The following is a 24077-nucleotide window of genomic DNA, read 5'->3' as shown; positions in this document are numbered from 1 at the left end:
TTTCCCCTCCCTTCCGCCCTCCCATCACAGACAGAGGAGTAACGGAGAGTGTCTTTATCTGTATAACTCACTCTAATTGCATGATTGAGCAAGTGTAGCTTGGCTCTATTAAAGCATGTCTGTGTGTCTGTGTCAAATGGCCTTACTCTCTGTGGCCGACACCGGAGGGACCCCTTATAGCCCGCTGTAGCAACACACACATACACACACTCTCTCTCTCTCTCTCTCTCTCTCTCTCTCTCTCTCTCTCTCTATCTCTCTCTCTCCCTCTCTCTCTTAAACAGACACTTACTGTAAATGGGGCTCATTGGTCTCTGAAGACGTTGTTAACATGTTGGTGGGAGCGTTCCTCTGCCAAGGGGGAACTTAATCCATCTTCACATTAGACAAATTAATTAATGCTACAGGCTGTGACTGACTAACGCGCTCCTATTAAGGTTTTAGCCAGTCACATGATGCAACCACCCAGCAAAGTTTTATGGCCATTCAATGGGAGTGGATAGATCATTTGAAGTCAAGTCCAGAAAAACAACTAAATGCTGAATCCAGTGTTGGGTACAAATATCTGATCCTTTTAAAATAACTGCATCTAATTAAAGCTAGTGTTGTTAATAAAATGGTGTATGTGCCATTGGTATTCATTATGTGTCTTGGGATTACAATTTGAAATGTTGTCTATTTGACCTCAGTGGACACATCTTCAATAAGGAAGATGATGTAATTCAGTGACTTAGTATGAAATATCCAGTAAATCCCATTCAGTTCATTTCTCAAAAATATTTCATTGATATTATTGCTCTTTTTACAGGGTTCGATGCCCACACAGCACAATATCCTGCCCATACCAACCCTTTCATATTTCCCTTTGGGACTACAATAAAGCGTGAACTTGCTATGAATGGAGCCATAAAACGCCAAATGTACATAACTTGACTTATCTTTACAGTATTGATTTGTGTTTGTGCTTTTATTATGATTTATTTCCCTGGAGGCCTGTTTGGGTACTAGCCCTAATATCATAAAGGTTGTATTCACTAGGAACCAAACTGAACCAAATGGAAGAAAATGGGACGGACCTACTCCAATATTTTTTGTTGTGAAAAGTTTTGCAAAGCGAAACATTTTGCTACCGTTTACTGCAGTATGCACTTATGAATACGCCCCTGGAGAGGGGTTGGTCCTGCATCCCGTCATATTTTGTGAAAGACAGGAAATTAGTGCAGGTCTTTCAAAACATCAAAGGAAAATAAATGGGGGAAACCTGAATGACCCACCAACATACTTCTGTGAATACATCAATAAATGGACAATAAGGTTTTAAACCATATGGAATTGTTTCATAGTGTGCCATTTTGTTTTGTATCGTATCACAACCCGCTACTGGAGGGAGGGATAGGGATGAATGGAGAGTGATGTGACAAGATGAATAAATGGATAGATAAAGACAAAGCTAGATAAGGAAGGACAATAGATTAATGGATAGACAGTGAAAAGAGAGAGAGAGAGAGAGAGAGAGAGAGAGAGAGAGAGAGAGAGAGAGAGAGAGAGAGCGCAAGAGAGAGAGAGAATCACATTGTATAAATGATTGGAGACAGGCGCAGGAATATGTAATAGGAGTTTTTAATACTCCACCCAAAAATTCAACATGCAATGAAAAGGCACGGGTACAAAGTCCAAAACAAACACGTATACAAAAACACAGGGATGTAAACCCAAACCAAAGAGCTAGGTTAAACCTCTAATAAATACACAGGACGAGACCCGTAATAACAATACAGGGGACGAGACCCGTAATAACAAGTGCACAACAATACGCTGGACGAGACCCATAATAACGAGTACACAATACACGCAGCACAAACGTCGAAACAACAAAGCACAGGTACTCACAAGCCCACGGGACATGGGAACAATAACCGACAAGACAATGGTGAACAGAGGGCACATCAATACAATTACTAATCAGGAGAATTGGAATCAGGTGTGCGTAATAAGAGAGTTCAGTGAAGCCTAGAGGCCGGTGATGTAGACCCCTGGAACTGGTGCATGGAAGGAGCAGCAGTACCAGGGGAATCCGTGGATAGAGAGAGAGAGAGCAGAGAGCAGAGAATAATGGTCAATGCATTACTGTGTTTCCCCTACAAATATGCACAGCATTTCAGGGTATAATGTCAATTTCATGCTTTCTTTAAATCTAAGGCCTCTTTGCCCTGTGGGTAGATAGCAGACAGAAAATACATGAGGAAAAATAACAATCCAAAGAGGAGACCAAGATATTCCCCCACGGCCTCCTACTGCTTTGTAGACGAATGTTCAGAGGAATCTGGTATTTTTGCCATGTTAAATTATTTTGTCCTCAAACCAGATGGTAACGGATAGTCGGATACTGTACTCTGTAGCCTACTTTCAACAGACTGGAGCTCTAATAATGGTAGGAGACCTAAATGAATGCACCAAACAAAACAGCAAATACCCAAAAGTTTAAGTTTTTAAAAATGACTCGCACCTGGCATTTTATAAACAAACACCATTAATAATTACTGTCATTAAAGATCATCTGAAATTATATTTGAAACAATAGAACAATCCATTACCAGAGGTTAAATCAGATCATTTTATGAACATTTATCAGACCAATTCAGAAATTAGAATAAATCTTCTGAAATGTGATCAAACCAATGAATTAGAATCACATTTAACATGTTACACAACATGTTATGTTAACTTAAAGTGTGACCCTAAATTGTGCAAAAGATAGGTTAAACCTTGTACTTCTGCTCCTCTACCCAGTTGGAATACTGAGAGCAGAGCAGACCTGAGCAAACGAGAGCAGAGCAGACCTGAGCAAATGAGAGCAGAGCAGACCTGGGCAAACAAGAGCAGAGCAGACCTGAGAAAACGAGAGCAGAGCAGACCTGAGCAAACGAGAGTAGAGCGTAGCATAGCTGTAGTACAGTACAGTTAGTGTTGGCACTCCTCCTAGCAGTCTAGAGAGGCTGAAACCAACCAATGCCATACTAAACGAGACGGTGTGTCTGTTTAGTGGGCATTCCTTTGAAGCTGGCACATCTCAAAACATTTAGGGGTAAATCATTGAACTTTGTCCATTTTTGGAGGAATTGTAAGTGAAGCGCTTACTGGAGCTATAAGTATAACATTTCGGAAACACAATCTGCCATGCAACATGATTTTGGCTGGATTATAAATCAGAGATACAAGAACAGACACATATACTTTTCTTTATATTGGTATAGTTGATTCAAAAGTGTCTTTAGCTAAATCTATTCACCTTAAACATAAGCTGGTTTGCAAATGTTTGTGAGGTTTTCTGCCAAGTAGTTACTTCATTATGAAGATACATTTCATTTCTTCATTTCATTTTTGTCATCTTCTTATATACTATGTAGTAAATCATTCCGAGTGCAAGTCAATTTCATCTCAAAACAACATAGTCTATCTGAATGATAATTCATCCTTTCACACATTAACGATTAGTCTGGCAAAGCAAGCATGTTCAAATGCTGTTGCGGCATTTGTCAGAGTTTAGGCCGTTAGACCTCCGGCAGCCCGGCCCTGAGTATGCCTTTCTTTCCACTTTACCCTCCCACTGCCCAGCCCCTGCTAGAGCAAGAGGGACTGACAACCACCTAGTCAGGCTTCCAAGCAGAGGTCTTATGCTGCATTCATAACCAAGTGGGAAGGTGGTATTTACCACATACGACAGGGATAAATTCATTTGAACCCCTCTTGAACCCCTGAGCTCTGACTTCTCCCACATGCTGACCTCTGATATCACCTACTAAGGAAATTACATTCATTTCTGGCAGTTAAATGCACTAACAAAACATGATTTACAAAAGCAATCTATTTATATGTTGTTGTTTTTTTATCATTTGTTTTTGAGCTGGTCCAGTTAGCTGTACTTTTAGTTTGTGGTTGACAGCTTGTTTGCCATAGAGTACCACAGTATGAATCATAATAACCATAAAACCTTGCGGTCAAATAGGGAAACGGTTCTAATAATTTTACCACCATTCATTTGTCCCATTGGGGTTTTTAGAAACACTTAAAATAATGGCTGTGTTTTGTGAACGCTTACCCTGGCGTAGCATTTGGATAACTGTATAAATCTGTCTCAGACAAGGTGACTTTTATCAATATATTCGCCTGTATTTACCTCCAACAAATGAAATGCTAGTTAGCTGCTAATGTGGCTATCATAAAGAATTACAAATGCCATGATGATCAGGAGGAGACTGCCGAATCAAGGCAAAGGCAAGAATTACTGGATGAACTATCTAACGTTAACTAAAGGTAATAATGAATACATTTCTTTAAAATGACAATTCTGTGATCTTTCTTGGGCAAGTTTTAAATTGACACAATATCTGTTTGCAAAGGTGTCAGCTAGAGATGACGTGCAGGAGCTTGGAGGGATTTGTAGTATTGCAAGATCTCTAATTTAATGCTAATTAGCATTTTAGATTCTGAGAGTAAATATAACCGAAAATATGAATAAAAGTCACCTTGTCCGAAAGAGATTTACATGGTTATCAAAACATCATACCGGAGTTAGCCTACACAAAACACAGACCTTATTTTCAATGTTTTTAAAATCCCCTATGGGAAAAATGACTGGTGGAAAAACGGTTGGAACCATTTCCCTGTTTGACCGCTAGGTTTTATGGCTATTATGACACCTCCACTGTGGGGCCCTACTAGCCAATTGGAGTTTCTCAATGAGTTCAGAGCATGTGAATGCATTCAACTCCTATTTATGACTTCACAACTGGCAATTTCCACCTTCCCACTTGGTTATGAATGCAGCATAAGCACTCCCCCAGACACAATGTATTATAGTCCATTCACACAGGCACACACTTACATCATAGACATCATAGACATTCCTGCTTCCCACAGTTCTCAGTCTTTCTCTGTCCCATGCATGCAGCTCTGAATCGTATTCGAGTCATTCAAACCTGCTGATTGGCTAATAATGTGCCAAAGCCTATCAGAGGCAGGGAAAGAGGACATAAGATTAGCACTAGATGAGCAATCAGATATCATTACCTTTATGGTATTTTGTATTGCAGCTGGACCCACTGCTCTCATTTCCAGCTCTGCCAACTTGTTAGGTATAGATCTGCAATGGTTCCAACCAATTATTTCTTAAAGTAACAGTGTTCTGTCTGCCGCTATTTAAAGATGCAGTGCCGAAGAGACTGACTCAATCAAACCTGTCTTAGACAGGTTTATGCTGTATCTTTGTTTACAAACTACTGCCAGCCCATGCATTTGTTGTTTTCTGAAAATGTTAGAATGTGAGCGGGATTTCCGTATTTTCACAGGACCACAAACTGTCACAGGTGGCAAAGGCTACCCAAGCCTTAATAATCAGTAAAAAATACAAAACCACTGCATCAATTGGCTACATTGTATACTGTGGGCTAAATAATACCCTGAAGGCTGACTCCGTTATGAAAAATATATAGATTCTTCACTTTTCGCCCTCCATTGGTACAAATAAATTGACAGTAGAACTTGGTCCTATTAGGCTGCTTTGCTGTAGAGGAGCCCGAATTGGTCAAAGATGCTGAAATGATTATCCAACCTGCCTTTCCCAATGCCCACTAAATAGAGGGGTTAATACTGACACGTATAAGGAGAAGTCAACTTCTGTGTTTACCTAATTATTTTTACACTCCCTGCAGAGAATTCAAATTCATACATGTGGTGGGAATTCAAAATAAAATAGGCGATAAGGCTGTTTTCAGCCAAACGTCTGCGGTATAGGCTATCTTACGAATTTTGTGGCAAACATAATAACTAGGCTACCTCAAAGCATAAATCTCAACAAGCTCTCACAGTCTTCATCCACATTCTCCAAACATCAAATTTCAATGTAGCTCCAAACGTCAAATTTTGAAGTGTTTTTGTTGCTCCTGCTGCTCTGTATGTTCCATTTCTCCAATTTTTGAAGTTGAGGGCTAAAAGTAAATTCCATCCAAAAACGATATTTTGGTATTTGTTTCATTAGTCCATTGTTGATATAGTTCCAAAATATGTTGAACGTCAGCACCCAAGTTTTCAAGATATAGACACTTTAAAATACAGAAATGCAGTTGGTACAGCTATAAGCAACACTGTGTCAAACATGTAACTTTCTGATCCAGAGTCATCAGATTAATCAAACACGACTGGGTTTTGAATAGGATTAAAACCATAAATAAAAAACAGTGTCCACAACTGGGATCGAACACACAACCTACTGATCCAGAGTCATCAGATTAATCGAACACGACTGGGTTTTGAATAGGATTAAAACCATAAATAAAAATACAGTGTCCACAACTGGGATCGAACACATAACCTACTGATCCAGAGTCATCAGATTAATCGAACACGACTGGGTTTTGAATAGGATAAGAACCATAAATAAAAAAAACAGTGTCCAGAACTGGGATCGAACACACAACCTACTGATCCAGAGTCATCAGATTAATCGAACACGACTGGGTTTTGAATAGGATTAAAACCATAAATAAAAAAACAGTGTCCACAACTGGGATCGAACACACACCCTACTGATCCAGAGTCATCAGATTAATCGAACACGACTGGGTTTTGAATAGGATTAAAACCATAAATAAAAATACAGTGTCCACAACTGGGATCGAACACATAACCTACTGATCCAGAGTCATCAGATTAATCGAACACGACTGGATTTTGAATAGGATTAAAAACATAAATAAAAATACAGTGTCCACAACTGGGATCGAACACACAACCTACTGATCTAGAGTCATAGGATTAAGAAAAATCAGTGTCCACAACTGGGATTGATTAATGAACTTTAAAATTGATCCAGAGTCATTGGATTACACCCATCCACCTCCCCATCCATTTGATGGTAATAGTGCTCACGGTTGCCCCTAGTGGCCGGTTTTGATTTCCCGACTTCCTCAGGACATAGATACATGTCCGAATTCGAGATTTTGATTTTTGGCATCAATTTATGGGAAAATTATGAAATGACGAAAACAGATGGATGATTCTTTGTATTTTATTTATCAACTTATTCTATTTTGAATATCGTAAAATTTCAACAATGATATATTTTCTATTTCAGCCAGGTTGATTTATGTTGTATCCCTTCTCTTCTGTTTTGAACAGAATTAATGTGCCCAACAAAACGGATTAGTAATAGGATTTTGCTCATGATAACATCAACAACAACAATAATAATAATATATGTTTGTATTTGTTGACAATATAATGCAGGCATAGTAAATAGAATCAGTAGGCTAAACGGAGATAAATGTGTGCCTACAAATATGGCAAAGCAGCACTTGTTATCGGGAAAGTAATTTTACTCAGTTACAATAGGCCACATAACCATTCAGCTGGCTACAGTATTAGGTGAATGACTCTTCTGACTTTTCTCGGATACTCATTGCCACGCTACTGAAATAAAATACCATATTAAGAACTACTGAGACAGACGGGGTGGGAGGGGTGTTGAAAATGTTTGAGATATATAGAGAAGGGGGAATATGATTCGTGCCCCTTTAAGGATGTTTCGCCGCTAAACTATGACAACATGAGCTCTGCTGCATATAGAACATCACTCTTCGATTTGCACTGGTGTATTCCGATACCCTCGAGCTTGTTGTTGATTGGGCACCACATGTGGATACTCCACGTCAATTGGACTGCACTCACTAATTTTCAAACGTTTAGAAAAAAAAAGAAACACTTTGAAGTTTCACAATTAAGATTGTGCTGATGAAGAGAACACCATAGTTTGAAATGCATGTCAGATGAAAAGACTGACATTTCCAAATAGGCTATGTCACAATAGTTGTTGTTGTTGTTGTATTACATTACATTTACAACATTACATTACTTTCCGATATGATATTTTCATCCTAAATATTAATATTTCACTATCTAAATAAATTATGCTGTTTCCATTAAACAGGTCGACAATGAATATATAGTTATAGGCCATTTTAATCAAATTAATTATATAGAGCACCTTTAGTGTGGTTTGGTAACCTCTAAAACAGCCATGGTGCCCTCTCACCTGTATCACCTAGTAGTTGTTGCTCTCTGTTGAACCATAGGCACAAACTGAAATAGGCCTATGATGTAGCCTATGATTGAAGATATCAACCAATATCGCCATGATTTGAATAATGGGTTATGATGGATATTCATCGCAAAATAAGTTAGTGTTATGGTTACGGAGACCAAGTAGGATTTATTTAGTTATTGACCACACATGCACAGCCCTGTACAAGTCAAATTATTCTATATGGAGACATAAACGAGGCCCTCGATTCTGAACACAGATTTGTGTCATGAGGAGGATTTACGTCCATTAAATGTACGTCCATTAACAACAAAGGGCACAGTTCATCGCACGAGGGAAAGTCTCTCAGCCCGCGCGCGTCAGCCGCTGCGAGACGGGTTTTGTGATAAATGGAAAGATATCAAAACACGTCATTAGAGAGCACAGCTTTACCGAGTGCTTTCACACTGCCGGGGCGCTCCGGGTAGAATACCCAAGAGACAGCTCTCTTCTCTCGGCCTTTTGTGTTTCTGAGCTGGACCGATGCATGCGTTTTAGATAATGTTCAGCTATTATAGCCTACATGTATTTCCATGAAAATCCTAGATATAAATCAGGGAACATTTTCCACCACTTGCAGCCTAATTGTATTGATTATCAATGTATTTTATTTTAGGATAAATCCAGTTTAACATTCAGAGCACTCCCAGAGGTGTTTGAATGATATGAATTATGAACAAAATCTGTAGGCCTACTTGTCACATTCACTGAGATTTGTTCTATTGGATTAGCAGTATATGCCCCTATATTATAGCGTACATTTATGGTGTAATGTTAGTCTACTTTCTATCATATTTCTATGCAAACAAAAAAACATATAATAGATGCATTTAATCGTGAACATTTACTCACTAGTTATTAGATAAAAACGTCATAAACCGGTATTGGTCACTTATCGTTAGATTATTATTAAGGGAATTATATTTATAATAATTGCCATCCGATTTATTTGCAATATTTCAAAGTAATTTACAATCTCAGAAAATGTGTGGACTGTGGCCTCTTTCCAAGTATTGTCACACGATTCACACCTGCAAAACAAAAATAATTAGGCTTCATACTTAGTTAAGCTAATTCTCCCTCTCGAGAAATGACATGCGTAGCCTAATTGTACTCGAATCATACACCACCGTTATAGACATTATCTGACAGGCTAAATCATCACTAGCCTATTGCAAATGTTTTCCACTTTAAAAAAAACAACAACACTAAAATGTAATATTTTCTCATTGTAGGGCGAGTTGTTTATATCGGATTATGTTGTGAGACCACCTATGTGCTTTAAATTCTTAGTTGTCAACTCAAACGAATAGCAACACCAGGAGGAGCAAACCAAGCCACTCCATATTCATATCTCGAAATCACGTTAATGAAATTATCGCCGAATGAATTAATAGCCTACAGATTTCCCACTCATTTCACCATAAGGTACCGTAGGCATTTTAATGACCCCTAATTCAATTAACTGCCTCCGTCGAAGCATTGATTTCTGGAGAAGCTGCTGAAAGTTGAATTCAGATAAGTCGAGCAGCCCGTAATTGCCCAAGACGCAGAGGTGGGGGCTGGGCTGAGGTGGCGGTGTATAAATAGTGTGCTCTCAAAAACACAGTCATAACAGCAGGAGTGATCTCACCTCTTCTCCACCCCCAATATCGCTTCTTTTTACGACCGAGCGCTGCGTCTTGAGCTGACAACTAACGTTAAATCGGTCATTTTAAAGTGGGGTTCCGTGCTCAGGACCACTGAACGGCCATGGAAGAACTTACGGCGTTCGTCTCGAAATCTTTCGAGCAGAAAACCAAGGAGAGCAGTAAGGAGAGTATCACGTACAGGGAAGTTTTGGAGAGTGGCTTGGCGCGGGCGAGGGAGCTTGGGAACTCGGAGACAAGTCTGCAGGACATAACGGAAGGCAGCAACCACTGTCCGGTACATCTATTCAAGGAGCACGTAGAGCTAGAGAAAGAAAAACTGAAGGAGTTTAACGTTTCACGGGCCACGGAAGGTAGGTTTCTATCCACCCGTTCGAGTTGTGTAGCGTGAATGTCCTAGATGCATTGCATTTTTACAGGAACCAAGCCCTTGGTTTTCACGATTACTTTCGGTGCACCGATTGTAAAAGTACAAAAATATATGGTGGCCAAAACATTTACAACGTCAAAAACTATAACAAAAACATTTAAATTATTGCAGTTACTGTTTTTTTATTATTTTTTTTTTTATCGTAGGCTCACGTCGTTATACTGCAGATACTTGGAAATGCTGTTCTCTATAGTAGGCCCACTGTCATGTGTTTTGCAGTGAAAAGCAGTGGTCAAAACTAATGAATCCTAGGCTACATAATCAATCTTCTCTCACTCCCGTTGATCACTGTATTTATTAACACATCATATCGTTGCATAATATCGTATTGATGGCGATGATATGCATACTGATAGGCTTAATTCTATGTTTCCACTGTACAATTAATAGGAGTGGTACTTGCATTCTGCCCGTCAGCATACCGTAGCTTATTCTTTGTTTTTTTAAACTTTCATTAATTGGACCATACATTATTGACAGTGTTAGCCTATATGAAGTGTTTCTTGCTCGCATTTTCATGACATAACAGGAAGAAAAAAAACTTCATACGCAAAATGAATCCGTACACCTCGACGAAGTTGGATGTACGCTCCTGCACTGTAATAGCAGTGTTAGGACGTTTACGTTGTTGTATAGCACAAAATAGCTCCGTCTAATGATGACGGAAAACAATTGTTAGATGATAGTAATAATGACGTTTCAAGACTTTAGCCCCGGTAATAACATTTTGAGAATCTTAAACATATTATATGTGCCTATCTGAAAATAACTGTCTTTTACGCAACACGTTAACCTTGTGAAATATTTAAGCTATTTATTAAGTTTGTAACGATCAACTACGGTGGAGCTATTTTGCTGTATGATAGGCTTATTATACCAACCATTGAAATAACCCGATAAATAACCTGTATATAGGCTTACTCTTTAATATCTAAAGGTTTTACAATTTACTGTATTTGATAAAACAATTGACAATATAAAACACGTATAGTGTTCCAAAATAAAAGTTACATTAATCAACTACAATTGTTTGGTATCACCGTGCACAGTTTCAGCTTGTCCAGTGGAAATTGGGGCGTTTTCAGAAGGTCATTCCTTCCAATGAAGGATCCATGTGCAGACTGTAGGCAAATAGCACTAAGGAAATGATAAGGCCTAATTGTGACAGGATTTTATGGTCGAATATTTCAATATGTATGCGTGTGAATAACTGTCATTATAGTAAACACACGTTGACCTGCATTTTTGGGTTTTGTAAGTTTGCAGGCCTGTATTTTGACCAATAGAGATCGAACTTGTTTATCATGTTCTGTTTACCGTCTCTGGCTGGCTAGCATAACACATACTATGTATTTCACTAACTGAATATAAGCTACACTCTGTGTGTGTGTGTGTGTGTGTGTGTGTGTGTGTGTGTGTGTGTGTGTGTGTGTGTGTGTGTGTGTGTGTGTGTGTGTGTGTGTGTGTGTGTGTGTGTGTTTGTGTGTTTGTAAAGCCAAGCTGTAGGTGCAGGTGTTTGAGAGTTTTTTGTGTTTAATCTAGAGGTGTACTGTATTTTAAAACGTGTGTTCACGCAGGGATCTATGAGTGTAAAGAGAAGAAGGAGGACGTAAAGTCTGAGGACGAGGACGCACAAAGCAAACTGAAGCAGCGACGGAGCAGGACAAACTTTACTCTGGAACAGCTCAATGAGCTGGAGCGCCTGTTCGACGAGACGCACTACCCCGACGCATTCATGCGGGAAGAGCTGAGCCAGAGGCTGGGACTGTCAGAGGCGAGAGTGCAGGTAACTCCCGGTCTCCATTAACTAAAAGTGAAAAGCATAACCCTAAAGGGTTTGGACAAAACTAGATAGGGCTGTCCCTTAGATGCACACGTTTTATTTTATTTCATTTTTTAAACAACATGCGGGTCTAAATAGGTTGAGTTTTTAAGCTCAAAGCATCAAGGATTGTTCTAAAAAGAACGTGTGAGAGGTTGCCAGATTGAGACATCCAGTGACAGAGGCTGGGGTCATAGTGGGTGACGCAAGAAGGTTACTGTAATTCGTGGTGCGGAATAACATGGATAAAATGGATGTAAGGCCTAGATCAGTAATGATATATGCTCACAAATGAAACACGTTTCATAAGGCTATAGAGTCAACACTTGCAAGGCAATAACCTACAAACCGTATTGATAAACTGCCTTTAAAAAATACTATTTTTTTAGATAGCCTACATTTTCTAAAACAAATGATGGTGTCCTATTGCCAAAAGGAAATATTTTGAGATAAAATGGTTTGGGTTAGAATCGCCTTAAAAAAACACGTTTAGGTGCACGCTTTGGCATTTATCTCTTCTATTATGTGCACGTGTAAAAACAAATATTCAGGGATTCAGGGATGATTTAAAACAGTAGCGTCATAATGAGATAGCGTTGAGGCTTACGTTTGAATATAATTTATTCACCCGTTTGATAGAACTTCACTGGTTATGTTTAATTTTCATGAGCTATGTAGATTTACCATTATTTCGGTCCGCCCTGCCTGTTGTCAAGGCTCAGTTATACGGAGATGTTACACACTCCAGAGAACGTGTTGAGTGAGCTGTTTTTATGATGCAATGAGACAAACAAATAATGAAATATTAGATGCAACAAACTGTACAGATATGCCTGTGTCGACATGGTGAAAGCCACACGAGTTTATTTATTGGATCGATATTACACAGATTGACCTCACGACCTCGGTGAGATTTGTTTGGCAATATTTTTAAATTAACTTTAGGTATCAAGTGCAATAATAGTGCAACAAGAACACTGCTACTACTACTAGTAGTAGTAGTAGTACTACCTCTACTGCTGCTGCTAATAATAATAATACTGCAAGCCTACTGGTTACTGTTGATTTTTTAATTATTGTTTTTGCAATTAAACACTATCCATTATCCATTATCAAATAAATGTATATCATTATAACATTGGTCTATTTTTTTACATGACCAAAATACTGTTGCTTTTCAACAAATAAAATGACGCCTATAACCTTTGCCACATCATAGTTGCTCAAGTGACATTGGATGCATTTGAACCCGTCTCCTCTCTCCTGGCCGATTATTGTAGAAGAAAAATAGCTTATGCGCTTCGGAAAGATCTTACCACATCATAAAAATTAATGAAGAGATTGTACGAGTGCTTCAGGGGACACCGTCGTATGCCAGTCACCTCATTTCCCCCCGCGTTGTCTTTGTAATATCTGCCATTGGCTTGATATATTGTTCCCATAAAAATGGATTAGAAATAATTCAATTCTGCAGGAACTCAGTCGGTGGCACACCTCGTGTTCCGAGATCTAATCTGAGTACTAAGTAGCCTAATATTAGAAGTCTGCACCGTGTGACAGCTTGCAAGCGCGACACAAAAAAAGAAGTCATTTTAAACATGGATAAAATCAAATTGTGGTAAGACAGGAGGAAAGCATTTACCTGCTAAATCGCAATGGGAGAAATATTTACTCAATATTTACAACAATAACGCGTATAGACTGAAATGGGCCGTGAGGGTTAAAATCACACACCATTAAAATCCATGTCGCAGCCGACCGTTTTTCGATTTGAAACCCCCAAATCTATCATAAGTAAATTGTAAGGCATGTGGTAGATAGAAGGGTATTAACCTGCACTTAGGCGTCGGAACAGAAGCCCCACGTCGCGCGCAGCTGAGGAATCTAATTGAAAGTTATGAGAGCTTGGTGAGGAGCGAGCAGTAATTCTATTACGACTAATATATCTGGGTTTCTGGTACAGAGCTAAATTAAATGTCATTATTCACTGTCTCTAATAAAAATCTAAAGGAAACGAGATTAGGGCGTTTGTATAGCGCATCATTGAGTGGTCCTTAATGAAGAAATAACTGTCGCAACCAGTGTAGTTCACTTTACTTAGCATTCTGGCACGCAATATATATAGCCTTAATATATAAATATATATATATATATATATATATATATTATGTATATGTATGTAGATATATTATGTATATGTATGTAGATATGTTTTTATTTTGTGTCAGTACAGACCTTTAAGAGACAGCAACATCAGTGATTAAAAAGTAAAATCATTAAATACACCTCGTGATATAACCTAAAACAATTAAATAATAAAATTATCAGTAGGCCATACGAATAATGATATAGCTATATAGGCTTAATAATAATAACAATAATAATTGGAAACAGGGTATTAATAGACCAATAATAGCCTAATCATAAATAATTATCTTCTAAAAACTACATTAAACGAACATTTGTTTCCAATATGCTATGTGATGGAGGGAGAGTTTGGGGTAAATAATCTGTGGACATGCTATGTCAATAATGCATACTTTATCGACAAAACGTATTATTCCAGTCCAATCCACACTCGTTAAAATGGCTGCAGCACCTTGAGTAATTAAGGTGCCCTTTGTGGTTCTCTCGTCGCTAATTCGGCTACTGTAAATGATAATCATTACTGGGGTCGGAGGGGAGAGCAGATAATGGATTCGTGGAGGGAAATTAGGTTGATGATAATTAATAATAGGGTATGCTGCTTCTGTATCCTGGAGAGCAAAAGGGCCTAGTAGATTAGACGGAGTCAAGTGACCTTTTTTGGCCCCGTTTTTTAAGCACATAGGCCTGCGTAAATTGGAGTAGGCCTATCAATAAATATTGTTAAGCTATACATTTTGTGACGATATGCTGTATATTATTTTAGACTATTCTAGATAATATATTCGATCTTATATGATCTATTATTGTGTAGGCAATTATTTCAGTTGTAATTCATGATTAAAACAGTATAGGTTTATAGGCTACTTTTATGAGCATTAATGTCATCATCGACATTCTCGGTGTTGGGGAGTGTTGGGGAGTACATTTAACTGCATTTTACAGTAGCTTGGTGGTAGTTGAACTAAATTCAAATAAATGTAGCGTTTTCAGTAGCTAACGTTTTTGTCATGTTTAAGAACAAATTCTTATTATATTTTTTATGACGGCTAGGAACAGTGGGTTAACTGCCTTGTTCAGGGGCAGAACGACAGATTTTCACCTTGTCAGCTCGGGGATTCGATCTTGCATCCTTTCGGTTACGAGTCCAACGCTCTAATGTCGCGGTATAACTAACTAGGCTACTAGAACTACACTACTTTTTGTTTTTGAAAAAATGCAATAAAATATGGGTGAAGTAGGCAATAATTTCCTTTCTTTTTCGGCATTAGACCTGCCTCATTTTCACTTAAAAGATTGTGTTTGTGTTTAATAGGCTAAGTTACACTTTATGGTAACATATGCCCCATACCTGTAATGTTCTTGCAATTTGTACTCTACAACATTTCAGATGTACATATGATGCCTCTCCCAAAGAAGTTTGGATGTGGTGAACTACTTTTCCAAAGTAACTTTAGTCAATGAAACTATCATTTTCTTAGTGTAGCTTAACTTCTTCCGGTGTGAAGTATGGTAGCTTGGTAAAAATATATTTTCAGAGTAGCTTCCCCAACATGCATATTCTACAATACACTCATTCACTGTTTCAAATTGTGGTTTCCAGGTTTGGTTTCAAAACAGAAGAGCGAAATGTCGAAAACAAGAAAACCAGATGCATAAAGGTAAATTCTATTTATTATCCATCTACTTGTCTTTTTTATGATTTATGTTGCAATGATTATTACACTTGCAGATGTTTACTAAATTGTTTGCTATAATGTTACATCACACATTTCTTACAATAATTATGTAGGCCTATGCTCTAGCCTGTAAAGTTAATCAACCTTCATGTGCTTGTACTGTATTATGTTTGATTAATCACTTGTAAAATGTCATCTTGTAACCTTTGACCAACCATATCAGCCTTACACTCAAACTTATAACTGTCTCACTGTCTGACAGACACCTCTTCATACTTTCCAGGTGTCACTCTGGGAATTGCCAGTCATCTGGATGCCTGCAGAGTAGCTCCATATGTCAACATGGGAGCGCTACGGATGCCTTTTCAACAGGTACGTTGTTTTCTCTTTTTCATTACATGAATCCTATGTGAAATATTTACTGATGAAATGCAGGCATGCAAGTGAGTGATTGTGCACAAGTAAAAGTTCATATTCAACATCAATTAACCTCTGAAAGTCTGAGCCATTGGGGGGGGATTCTATTAAACTAACATGTGGAATAGTTTTTTAGGACCCCTTTAGGTATATAAAAACAAATCTATATTTTTGTTTTGATAAAATAGAGAATTTGGCCTTTACTACTATAGCCCATAGAAACACATTGAATAACATTGAATAACACATTCATAAATGGCAACAAAAGACAGTGAAAAAAAATCGTAAAGAATAAGGTTTGGAAGTGGAGATATAAGAAATCTCAGGGAAGATTTGTGTTTTTCTTAGACACATATTTAACCCCCTGTTTTGTTGGCACAAAACTACCTCCATACTTCCATTCAGTTTTTTAATCTGGTACTGGTGACCTTCTGATGAGTCCCATGACACTTGTGGGGGTCGTAGGGCAAAACGGAGAACACCATCGTGTTCGTGAGCGTTTCCCCTTTCTGCTCCATTTTTAGGATGTGTCATGGTCTGACAAACACCGCTGTAGCTCAGCCACCTGTCACCGCAGATGCGGAAGGGCGACATAGGCGCATGTGGTGGATTGACACGCAGCCCATGCAAAAAAACAGATATCTCTATCTTAAAGTGACGGATTTTGATGAGTCATTATTTTATTATGTTACTTAGATTGACGCATGGGTGCGTCAACAGACTCTTAAGGAGGTTAACTGACAAACAGTCGTAGTCGTAGTTTCTAAATGTGTTAGCATGGTTGAAAGATTTGATGCAGTCATAAAAATGCACCCAACTTTTATTTTAGTCCCCAACCGCACTTCACAATCATCTCCGAATCTGTGAGAGATATTGGAGAGAGGTGCATATGCCCTTATTATACTAAAAATAGACCCCTATCGTCCGAGGTTGTAGTTTACAAAGGCTGTTGTGAATGAGAACTCTATGGAGCTGGAGAGAGGTGTGTGAGAGTCAACTCAACCCCAGAACACCTTTCACCTTTGGGGTGCGTTAAGAGCGGGATGTGTGTTTGTGTTTGTTAGAGAGACATTTGATCTGGTGAGGTCTGTTTTTGCGGCCTGGCCGTTGAGTTGTCTGTTCACCCCTGTGAAAAGCTTGGGCCTAATTAAGCCAACACTTGCGCAACGCAAGCACATAAAAGAGATGATGAAAGAACCGACTGGAGAAGGCTCTGATGGATATTGGTGGTGAGCTGCATTGGCAGGGAGGGAGGCATGAGGCCTGCATACTGAGAGAAGAGTCCTACCTCTACAGGCCTGAGACAGACAAGCACAGGGCAGGCTGTAACACACTTATGCAAGCACACATGTACCCCTGCATGCATATGCATGTACACATGTACCCCTGCATGTATACGCACGTACACATGTACCCCTGCACGTATACGCACGTACACATGTACCCCTGCATGTATACGCACATACACATGTACCCCTGCACGTATACGCACGTACACATGTACCCCTGCATGCATACGCACGTACACATGTACCCCTGCATGTATACACACGTACACATGTACCCCTGCATATATACGCATGTAAACATGTTCACACAAATGCACATGCATTCCCACTTGCACACACACAGAAACACACACACACATATATTGACCAGCTGTTGTGCTGGGGACTGGGTAGCGCCTGTAGCAGCTCATGCCCTGTTCCATTTCACTGATCCTCCCAGCAAACTTAACAACAACACGCTGAGAGATTCCCTCTCAAAGAGGGGTTCCCTTCTGTGTTTCACTGACAGTCTGCATTCATACATTTGGAACAAGGCTCTTTGTTTGAGTGTTAGCTGTTATTATGAAAGTCAGTATCCATCTATCTGGAATCAGGCCTATTTTTTGGAGTGTTTGGTAAGAGTGACAGTTGGTGGGAAAGAAAATATGGAGGAAGGCCTACTGGTCATTTATGCGTTGGCTTGTGTCTGTGGCTCGTGTCAATGCAATTCAGTGCAAGTACAAATACTGGTCAGCAATACGTAATGAAATACCGTCCAAGAAAGCACATTTTGCGGTTTATTTTAATTCTCTCTCGCAGTTAAACAACTTTAATTTCGGTCATTTTCCATGTTATTGGCTATGTCGAAATAGCGTCACATTTTAAATTGGTTGAAACATTTAGCTCTCTCTTAAAACGTTTACCATGCGTTGCTTAAATGAAGTTTTATTTGGGTTGGATGAGAAAGCACGAGGCTCTTCACTTCTCTCCTTGCTTCTTGTGGCATTTGAAACGCTTGAGAAATGGCAAGAGGCAACGTAGCTCTCCTTCTGAAGTACAGGGATTTCCATTTTCACCTACTCCTCATAAAATAATTGCCAAGAATGTGCAAACTGATACTCTATGGTCCTTATGACTTTCACTTTCCCTTTGCTCAGGAATATGTCTGGATAAATATTTATAACTCCAAATACGTTAAAATTTTTTGCACGGATTTATATTTATTTATGCAATTGAATCCGTAATCAGGATAACAAGACGTTGCATATTTCCAAGGGTATGAAGGAGATCTCACTGTGAATGAAACAAATCTGTTCAGGGTCTTAGAAAGACTTTGATTTCTAGGCTGTTAAACTGGACGTGGTGTCTGTGAAGTTATGTATGATTCATTAACTTTAAGAATAGCTGACATGAAAAAGGGGGAAAGGCTCAGAGTGCAGTTCCTAACATTTTTCTGAGAAAACACACAGTAAGCAACAGCTTTGAGGGGGTAGAACTTGAAGGGGAATTAAATAGTGTCAAACTGTGAAACCTAAACCCTTGGCTCTTCTCTCACACACACACACACACACGCACGCACGCACGCACGCACGCACGCACGCACGCACGCACACACACACACACACACACACACACACACACAGAGCCTGAGGGGCTGGGAGGGTCTCACTAACCCAGGGATTGTTTTTGGTTGTCCGGCAGGTCCAGGCCCAGCTCCAGTTGGAGGGCGTGGCTCACTCCCACCATCACCTGCACCCTCACCTGGCGGCGCATGCACCCTACCTGATGTTCCCGCCCCCGCCCTTTGGACTACCAATCGCCTCTCTCGCGGACTCAGCCTCTGCAGCGGCGGCCGTGGCGGCGGCTGCCAAGAGCAACAGCAAGAACTCTAGCATCGCTGACCTCCGACTCAAGGCAAGAAAACATGCCGAGGCGCTGGGTCTCTGACCCCATCGGGCTTCCCCTCCGCTCGCCCCACGCCCTCATAATCACCTGCTTCTCATACAAGACTGAGCCCTGTGATCGGGTCTGACACTTACAGCTTAAACAAAACAACATTAAAAAAAAAACACTGAGAGGGAGAATGAAAGAGAGACAGAGAGAGAGAAAAAGAGAGACACAGAGGGAGAGGGAGATGGGGAGAGAATGAGTGGAGGAAGAAGAGGAGGAGAAAGAAGGAGGGGAGCAAGAAAATTGTCACAAAACCAGCTGCCAAAACACCCATTTGTAGAGAGAACGGTAATTAAATACCAATGAAATCACCTTTTACTTTTCGCCCAACAGGCAGGACTTCTGCGGGGCCAGTGGCTCAGTCCACTCCAGGCACACATCACAAGTCCAGGACCATACAAACACATGTGGATGTCTGTCTGAGCCGAGGGCCGGGCCGGGCCAGGCCAGACCGGGAGACTTTAGAACAAAGCAAACTGGCAAAGCAGGCAAGCAGGGCCAAATACTAGAGCCTCACTGATGCCGATGCCGTCACGTTGACTTTACAGACTATTTTGTGTTTGGGAAAAGACACTGACACCACAAGGCATTGGACTAAACATTACACACAAAAAAAGACAAAAATTAAGAAAAAAAGAGAAAAGAAATGGCCATGTTCTCTGTGTAACCACTGTGTTGTTTCCTGCCGCTGCCCAGTGCATGAGTTCTATTGGAGGACTGCAGACGTATCACGGAGGCTGGCCATGTTGTATCCGACCTAACACCCCAACTCTGTTGTATCACTGCCATTCAAAATTCCCACTATATATACTCTCATCCACAAAGTCAAAGATCATTGGGGTTTGATTTCCTTGAAACTGTGGACTGACAGGAATAGGCTAATCTAATCCCTTACTTTCTGCTTTTGGAGGATGGAAAGTGTAAATGTGTTTTGCTGGGAATGAGTCCAAAATAAGTTTTTTTTTGCTGTTCTCCTCACATTGTTCTCTCTCTCTCTAGCTTTCTTTCTTTCTGTTTATCGTGATGTTTCTTGGGAATAGAAGTGAAGATATTCTTTGCACTTCAGGTCTTGTATGTGGGAGTTTACAAACAGCACTACAAGCAGATACTACTTTACTAAATGAGGGTGGGGAAAGGAACCGATTTGGGTTTTTATCATGTCATCAAAAAGAGACGTTCACAAAACGTTTAGAAGGATAAAGGGTATAACTGCAATTTTTTGTAATTTTGAAAATATGAAGGAAGCATCAGTTAAACTGAAATGCAATTGTGCGCAGTTTAAGTGCAATACTGTAAATATGAAGAGAAAAAAGAGAGAAAAAAGCAGTTAATTGTTAGAGATAAACAAATGATTTGCAGTGATTTGATTCAGGCACTGATAAATCCGTGTGTTGAATTTCTTTGCCAAACAGACCCGTTTTTTCTAAAGCATTGTATATTATGTTATGTTGCGAACTCATCCTCAATCATGTGCCATAACCCCAGAAATGCAATGGTTTTCAAACATAGTTTTGTACACATCAGGAAACTATAATAACTTGTTGAGGTAGACATGAGCACCTGGGTTTGATGCTGAAATTAATAACTGAAACTAGGATCTGAAATAATTTATCATAATCTATTGCATTAACATGAGACAAAGCATTATGTCAAATTCCACCAAAGATTCTAACAAATTTTACAATTGATGTTATAGGAAAAATAAAACAATGGCAGTGTTAGGCCTGTACATGTTAAACTTGCATTTATTTGCATGTTCATGTTGCAATTTCATGGTTTAACAACCCAAATAAATAATGCCTACTAGCAAGTATTATATTTGAAACATTTGCAAATTCAGAGGATAATGTTTTGTGTCATTGAGAAGCAGATCCTAGTAAGGTCTACCTCAAACAATGTTTTACCAACACTTTCTCTGTTCTCAAACCACCATTTACAGTTATTTAGCAATGTCTCCATTTTAAATTAAACACATGGGTGCTTTTATTTATTCTTTTTGTCTGAAAGTTTATACAATTAAAAAATAGTTGAAATACAAGTGTACATTTTGACATGGCTTTGCATTTATTTTTATATGTTTTTTAAATGTTACATTTGCAATGGGAGATGCGTGGCTATTGTGCATTGTTTGCCTAAAATGTAGCGTGTCAGCGTTTACAAACATTTCAGGGATGGTTGAATTTGATTAAGCTCCATTGAATTTGTTATGCCTACCACAAGTATTATCATTTCATATGCAAGCATGCCTAAACATGATTCACTATACAGTTTGTATTTTTTTCCTTTTGATTCACAAAATATGAATGTACAATTAAACTATCAATAAAGTTATAAATATTTGTACTGAAGTTTTAAGATACTTTAACAACTCCTTTCAAAACTAATCTAAACAATATTTATTTATTATTCTGTGAGGGATTTTGGGCCATAGAATGGTAACATTTATCATTCTACTGTTTAGTCCTTTATTAGATTCTCATATATTGAGTGACTTATAGGCCTAATCATACAAGAGGATAAACAACATATCAAACAGAGACATTATTATCGTCATCAAAACATTCCGGAAGTGAATAACGTAGTACACATTAATAGTGAATTATGTACCAGATCCTCTCACTTCAAGCATTAGACAGGTACTTTATGAGCTGATGTAGATTAATGCTGTACGCACATCGTGACAGGTGGGAGCCGATGCTCAGCGGTTATCTCAGGTCGAACCTTCCGATAAATATCAATACCATTCCGCCCCTGACATTTACGCAGTTTCCATGTCAGCCTTCAAAGCTCATCAGATACCAATCTTAGCCCACACTAGTGGAGACAATTGAGCTGCTATGAAATCCAGATGCATGCCGGCACCATCGCCCCGAATATGGAAACGAACATGTATAAAGCCCTCTGTTCAACTGATAGAGAGACTACTGAGATGGAACGTGAAACTGTAACTTTGTCAGATAAAAGCAAGATGGCTGTAATTGGAGTAAGAGGGAGGGCTGTAGAAGGAGAATAGGAAAATAATTGAGAGCAATGAGATTGGGAGAATATCTGAGGGTCGTGTAAACCTTCTGCTTTGAGCAAGCGGTTTTATTTCCAAAAAGCAATCTTCCTGCTCGTCTCAATGGCAATGATGAACTTTGAACAGATCTCATGAGAAGGTCAATAGTCATGTCCATATGTATGCATACATCTGCATCTAGAAAGATTATAGCCCTTAGCTCCCCACCATTTCCCCAACTTCCACTTGTTTCACCGGCACATACTACATTTTGCACGTTCATAATGGTCGGCCTCTTTTTTCATGTGCATTAACTTCCTCTGGGAAACCCAAATCCAGATGTGTGTACACAAAGTAATTACATCATGCAGTATAGTGCTTTATTGTCTGAACCCCATGCAGGAATTAGCCCAAATGGCGTCCTGTTGTGCCCAGTACCCCATAGAAGGTCGCTGCACATTTAATTTGTACCTCTGTGCTCATATATCAAGATTGAGTGATATAGTCGCAGACTGATCGGCCCAGATTTACCCACTGACCTCTCTGGTTGGGGCCTGCTGGGCCAGGTTTGGAAATAACAGCATCCTTTTATGTGTACTAATAATTAGCTAGGCACACACAGCCATCCATCAACCAGCAATGAGCCATGGCTGCTTTGTCAACATGTGCAGGCACATAAAGCTGTTTATGTTGGCCACAAGTCACAAATAAAATAATAATAAATGGGTAGGGTGTGTGTATGTGCTTGTGTGTGTGGGGGGGATCTAATGTCTAGGTTGTGCAATGTGCTACATTTAAGCAATTTTAGAGGGTATTACAAATGGATGGACCACTGATGTCTTCCCTTCCTTTGCAATGTACCGTTAGCATGAAGGTTTTTGAGATTTTATTCAAATAGAAACGTATTCATCTTTATGCAATGAATATCAATGACCCATTTCTTAAATTATTGTGACTTACTTCAAGTATATTATAGGAATCATATCTAAAAGAACAAAAGCATAATTGTGCCTGATTCTATAGTAGAAGTTGTTTAAAACCTCTACAAGATCGATGGGTTCCACACGGGACGGTTGAGCTAACGTAGGCTAATGAGATTAGCATGAGGTTGTAAGTAACAAGAAAATTTCCCAGGACATAGACATATCTGATATTGGCAGAAAGCTTAAATTGTTGTTAATCTAACTGCACTGTATAAATTACAGTAGCTATTACAATGAAATAATACAATCCTACTGCTTGAGGAGAGTGCACAGTTATGAACTTGAAAAGTTATTAACAAACCAATTAGGCATATTTGGGCAGTCTTGAATTTTGAACAGAAATGCAATGGTTCCGTGGATCAGTCTAAAACTTTGCACATACACTGCTGCCAACTAGTGGCCAAAATGTAAATTGCGCTTAGGCTGGAATAATACATTATGGCCTTTCTCTTGCATTTCTAAGATGATGGTACAAAAAAATACAAAAAACGCATGTTTTTTTTCTTTGTATTATCTTTTACCAGATCTAATGTGTTATTTTCTCCTACATTTAGATTTGGGTATGTCATTTTAGGCGAAAATTGAAAAAAAGGGTCGGA

The 24077-nt window shown here is 39.1% G+C and overlaps 1 protein-coding gene across 2 annotated transcripts; it reads left to right on the top strand.

Annotated features, from left to right (window-relative positions):
- The first annotated feature begins 9765 nt into the window (after positions 1-9765).
- shox (shox homeobox) lies at positions 9766-21840 on the top strand. 2 transcript variants are annotated; one of them, XM_064975677.1, is made up of 6 exons: positions 9766-10139; positions 11794-12002; positions 15787-15844; positions 16146-16234; positions 19249-19461; positions 19831-21840. In XM_064975677.1, exons 1-6 carry the CDS (start codon positions 9890-9892, stop codon positions 19918-19920), a joined length of 909 nt encoding a protein of 302 aa, XP_064831749.1. In that variant the 5' UTR covers positions 9766-9889; the 3' UTR covers positions 19921-21840. The 2 variants fall into 2 exon arrangements, with proteins under 2 accessions (XP_064831749.1, XP_064831748.1); XM_064975676.1 differs by having other exon boundaries at positions 16125-16234.
- Positions 21841-24077: the final 2237 nt, after the last annotated feature.

This window comes from Oncorhynchus masou, chromosome 10 (assembly GCF_036934945.1).
Source record: "Oncorhynchus masou masou isolate Uvic2021 chromosome 10, UVic_Omas_1.1, whole genome shotgun sequence".
In the NCBI taxonomy this organism is placed as follows: Eukaryota; Metazoa; Chordata; class Actinopteri; order Salmoniformes; family Salmonidae; genus Oncorhynchus; species Oncorhynchus masou.
This window is presented reverse-complemented; position numbering and strand designations above follow the sequence as displayed.

Bases quoted from the DNA above. Each gene is read 5' to 3' on its own strand.
- shox (XM_064975676.1), top strand. From the start codon at position 9,890: ATGGAAGAACTTACGGCGTTCGTCTCGAAATCTTTCGAGCAGAAAACC. The intron at 12,003-15,786 runs GTAACTCCCGGT...TGTGGTTTCCAG, and splicing joins TGTCAGAGGCGAGAGTGCAG to GTTTGGTTTCAAAACAGAAG. The intron at 15,845-16,124 runs GTAAATTCTATT...ACTGTCTGACAG, and splicing joins AGAAAACCAGATGCATAAAG to ACACCTCTTCATACTTTCCA.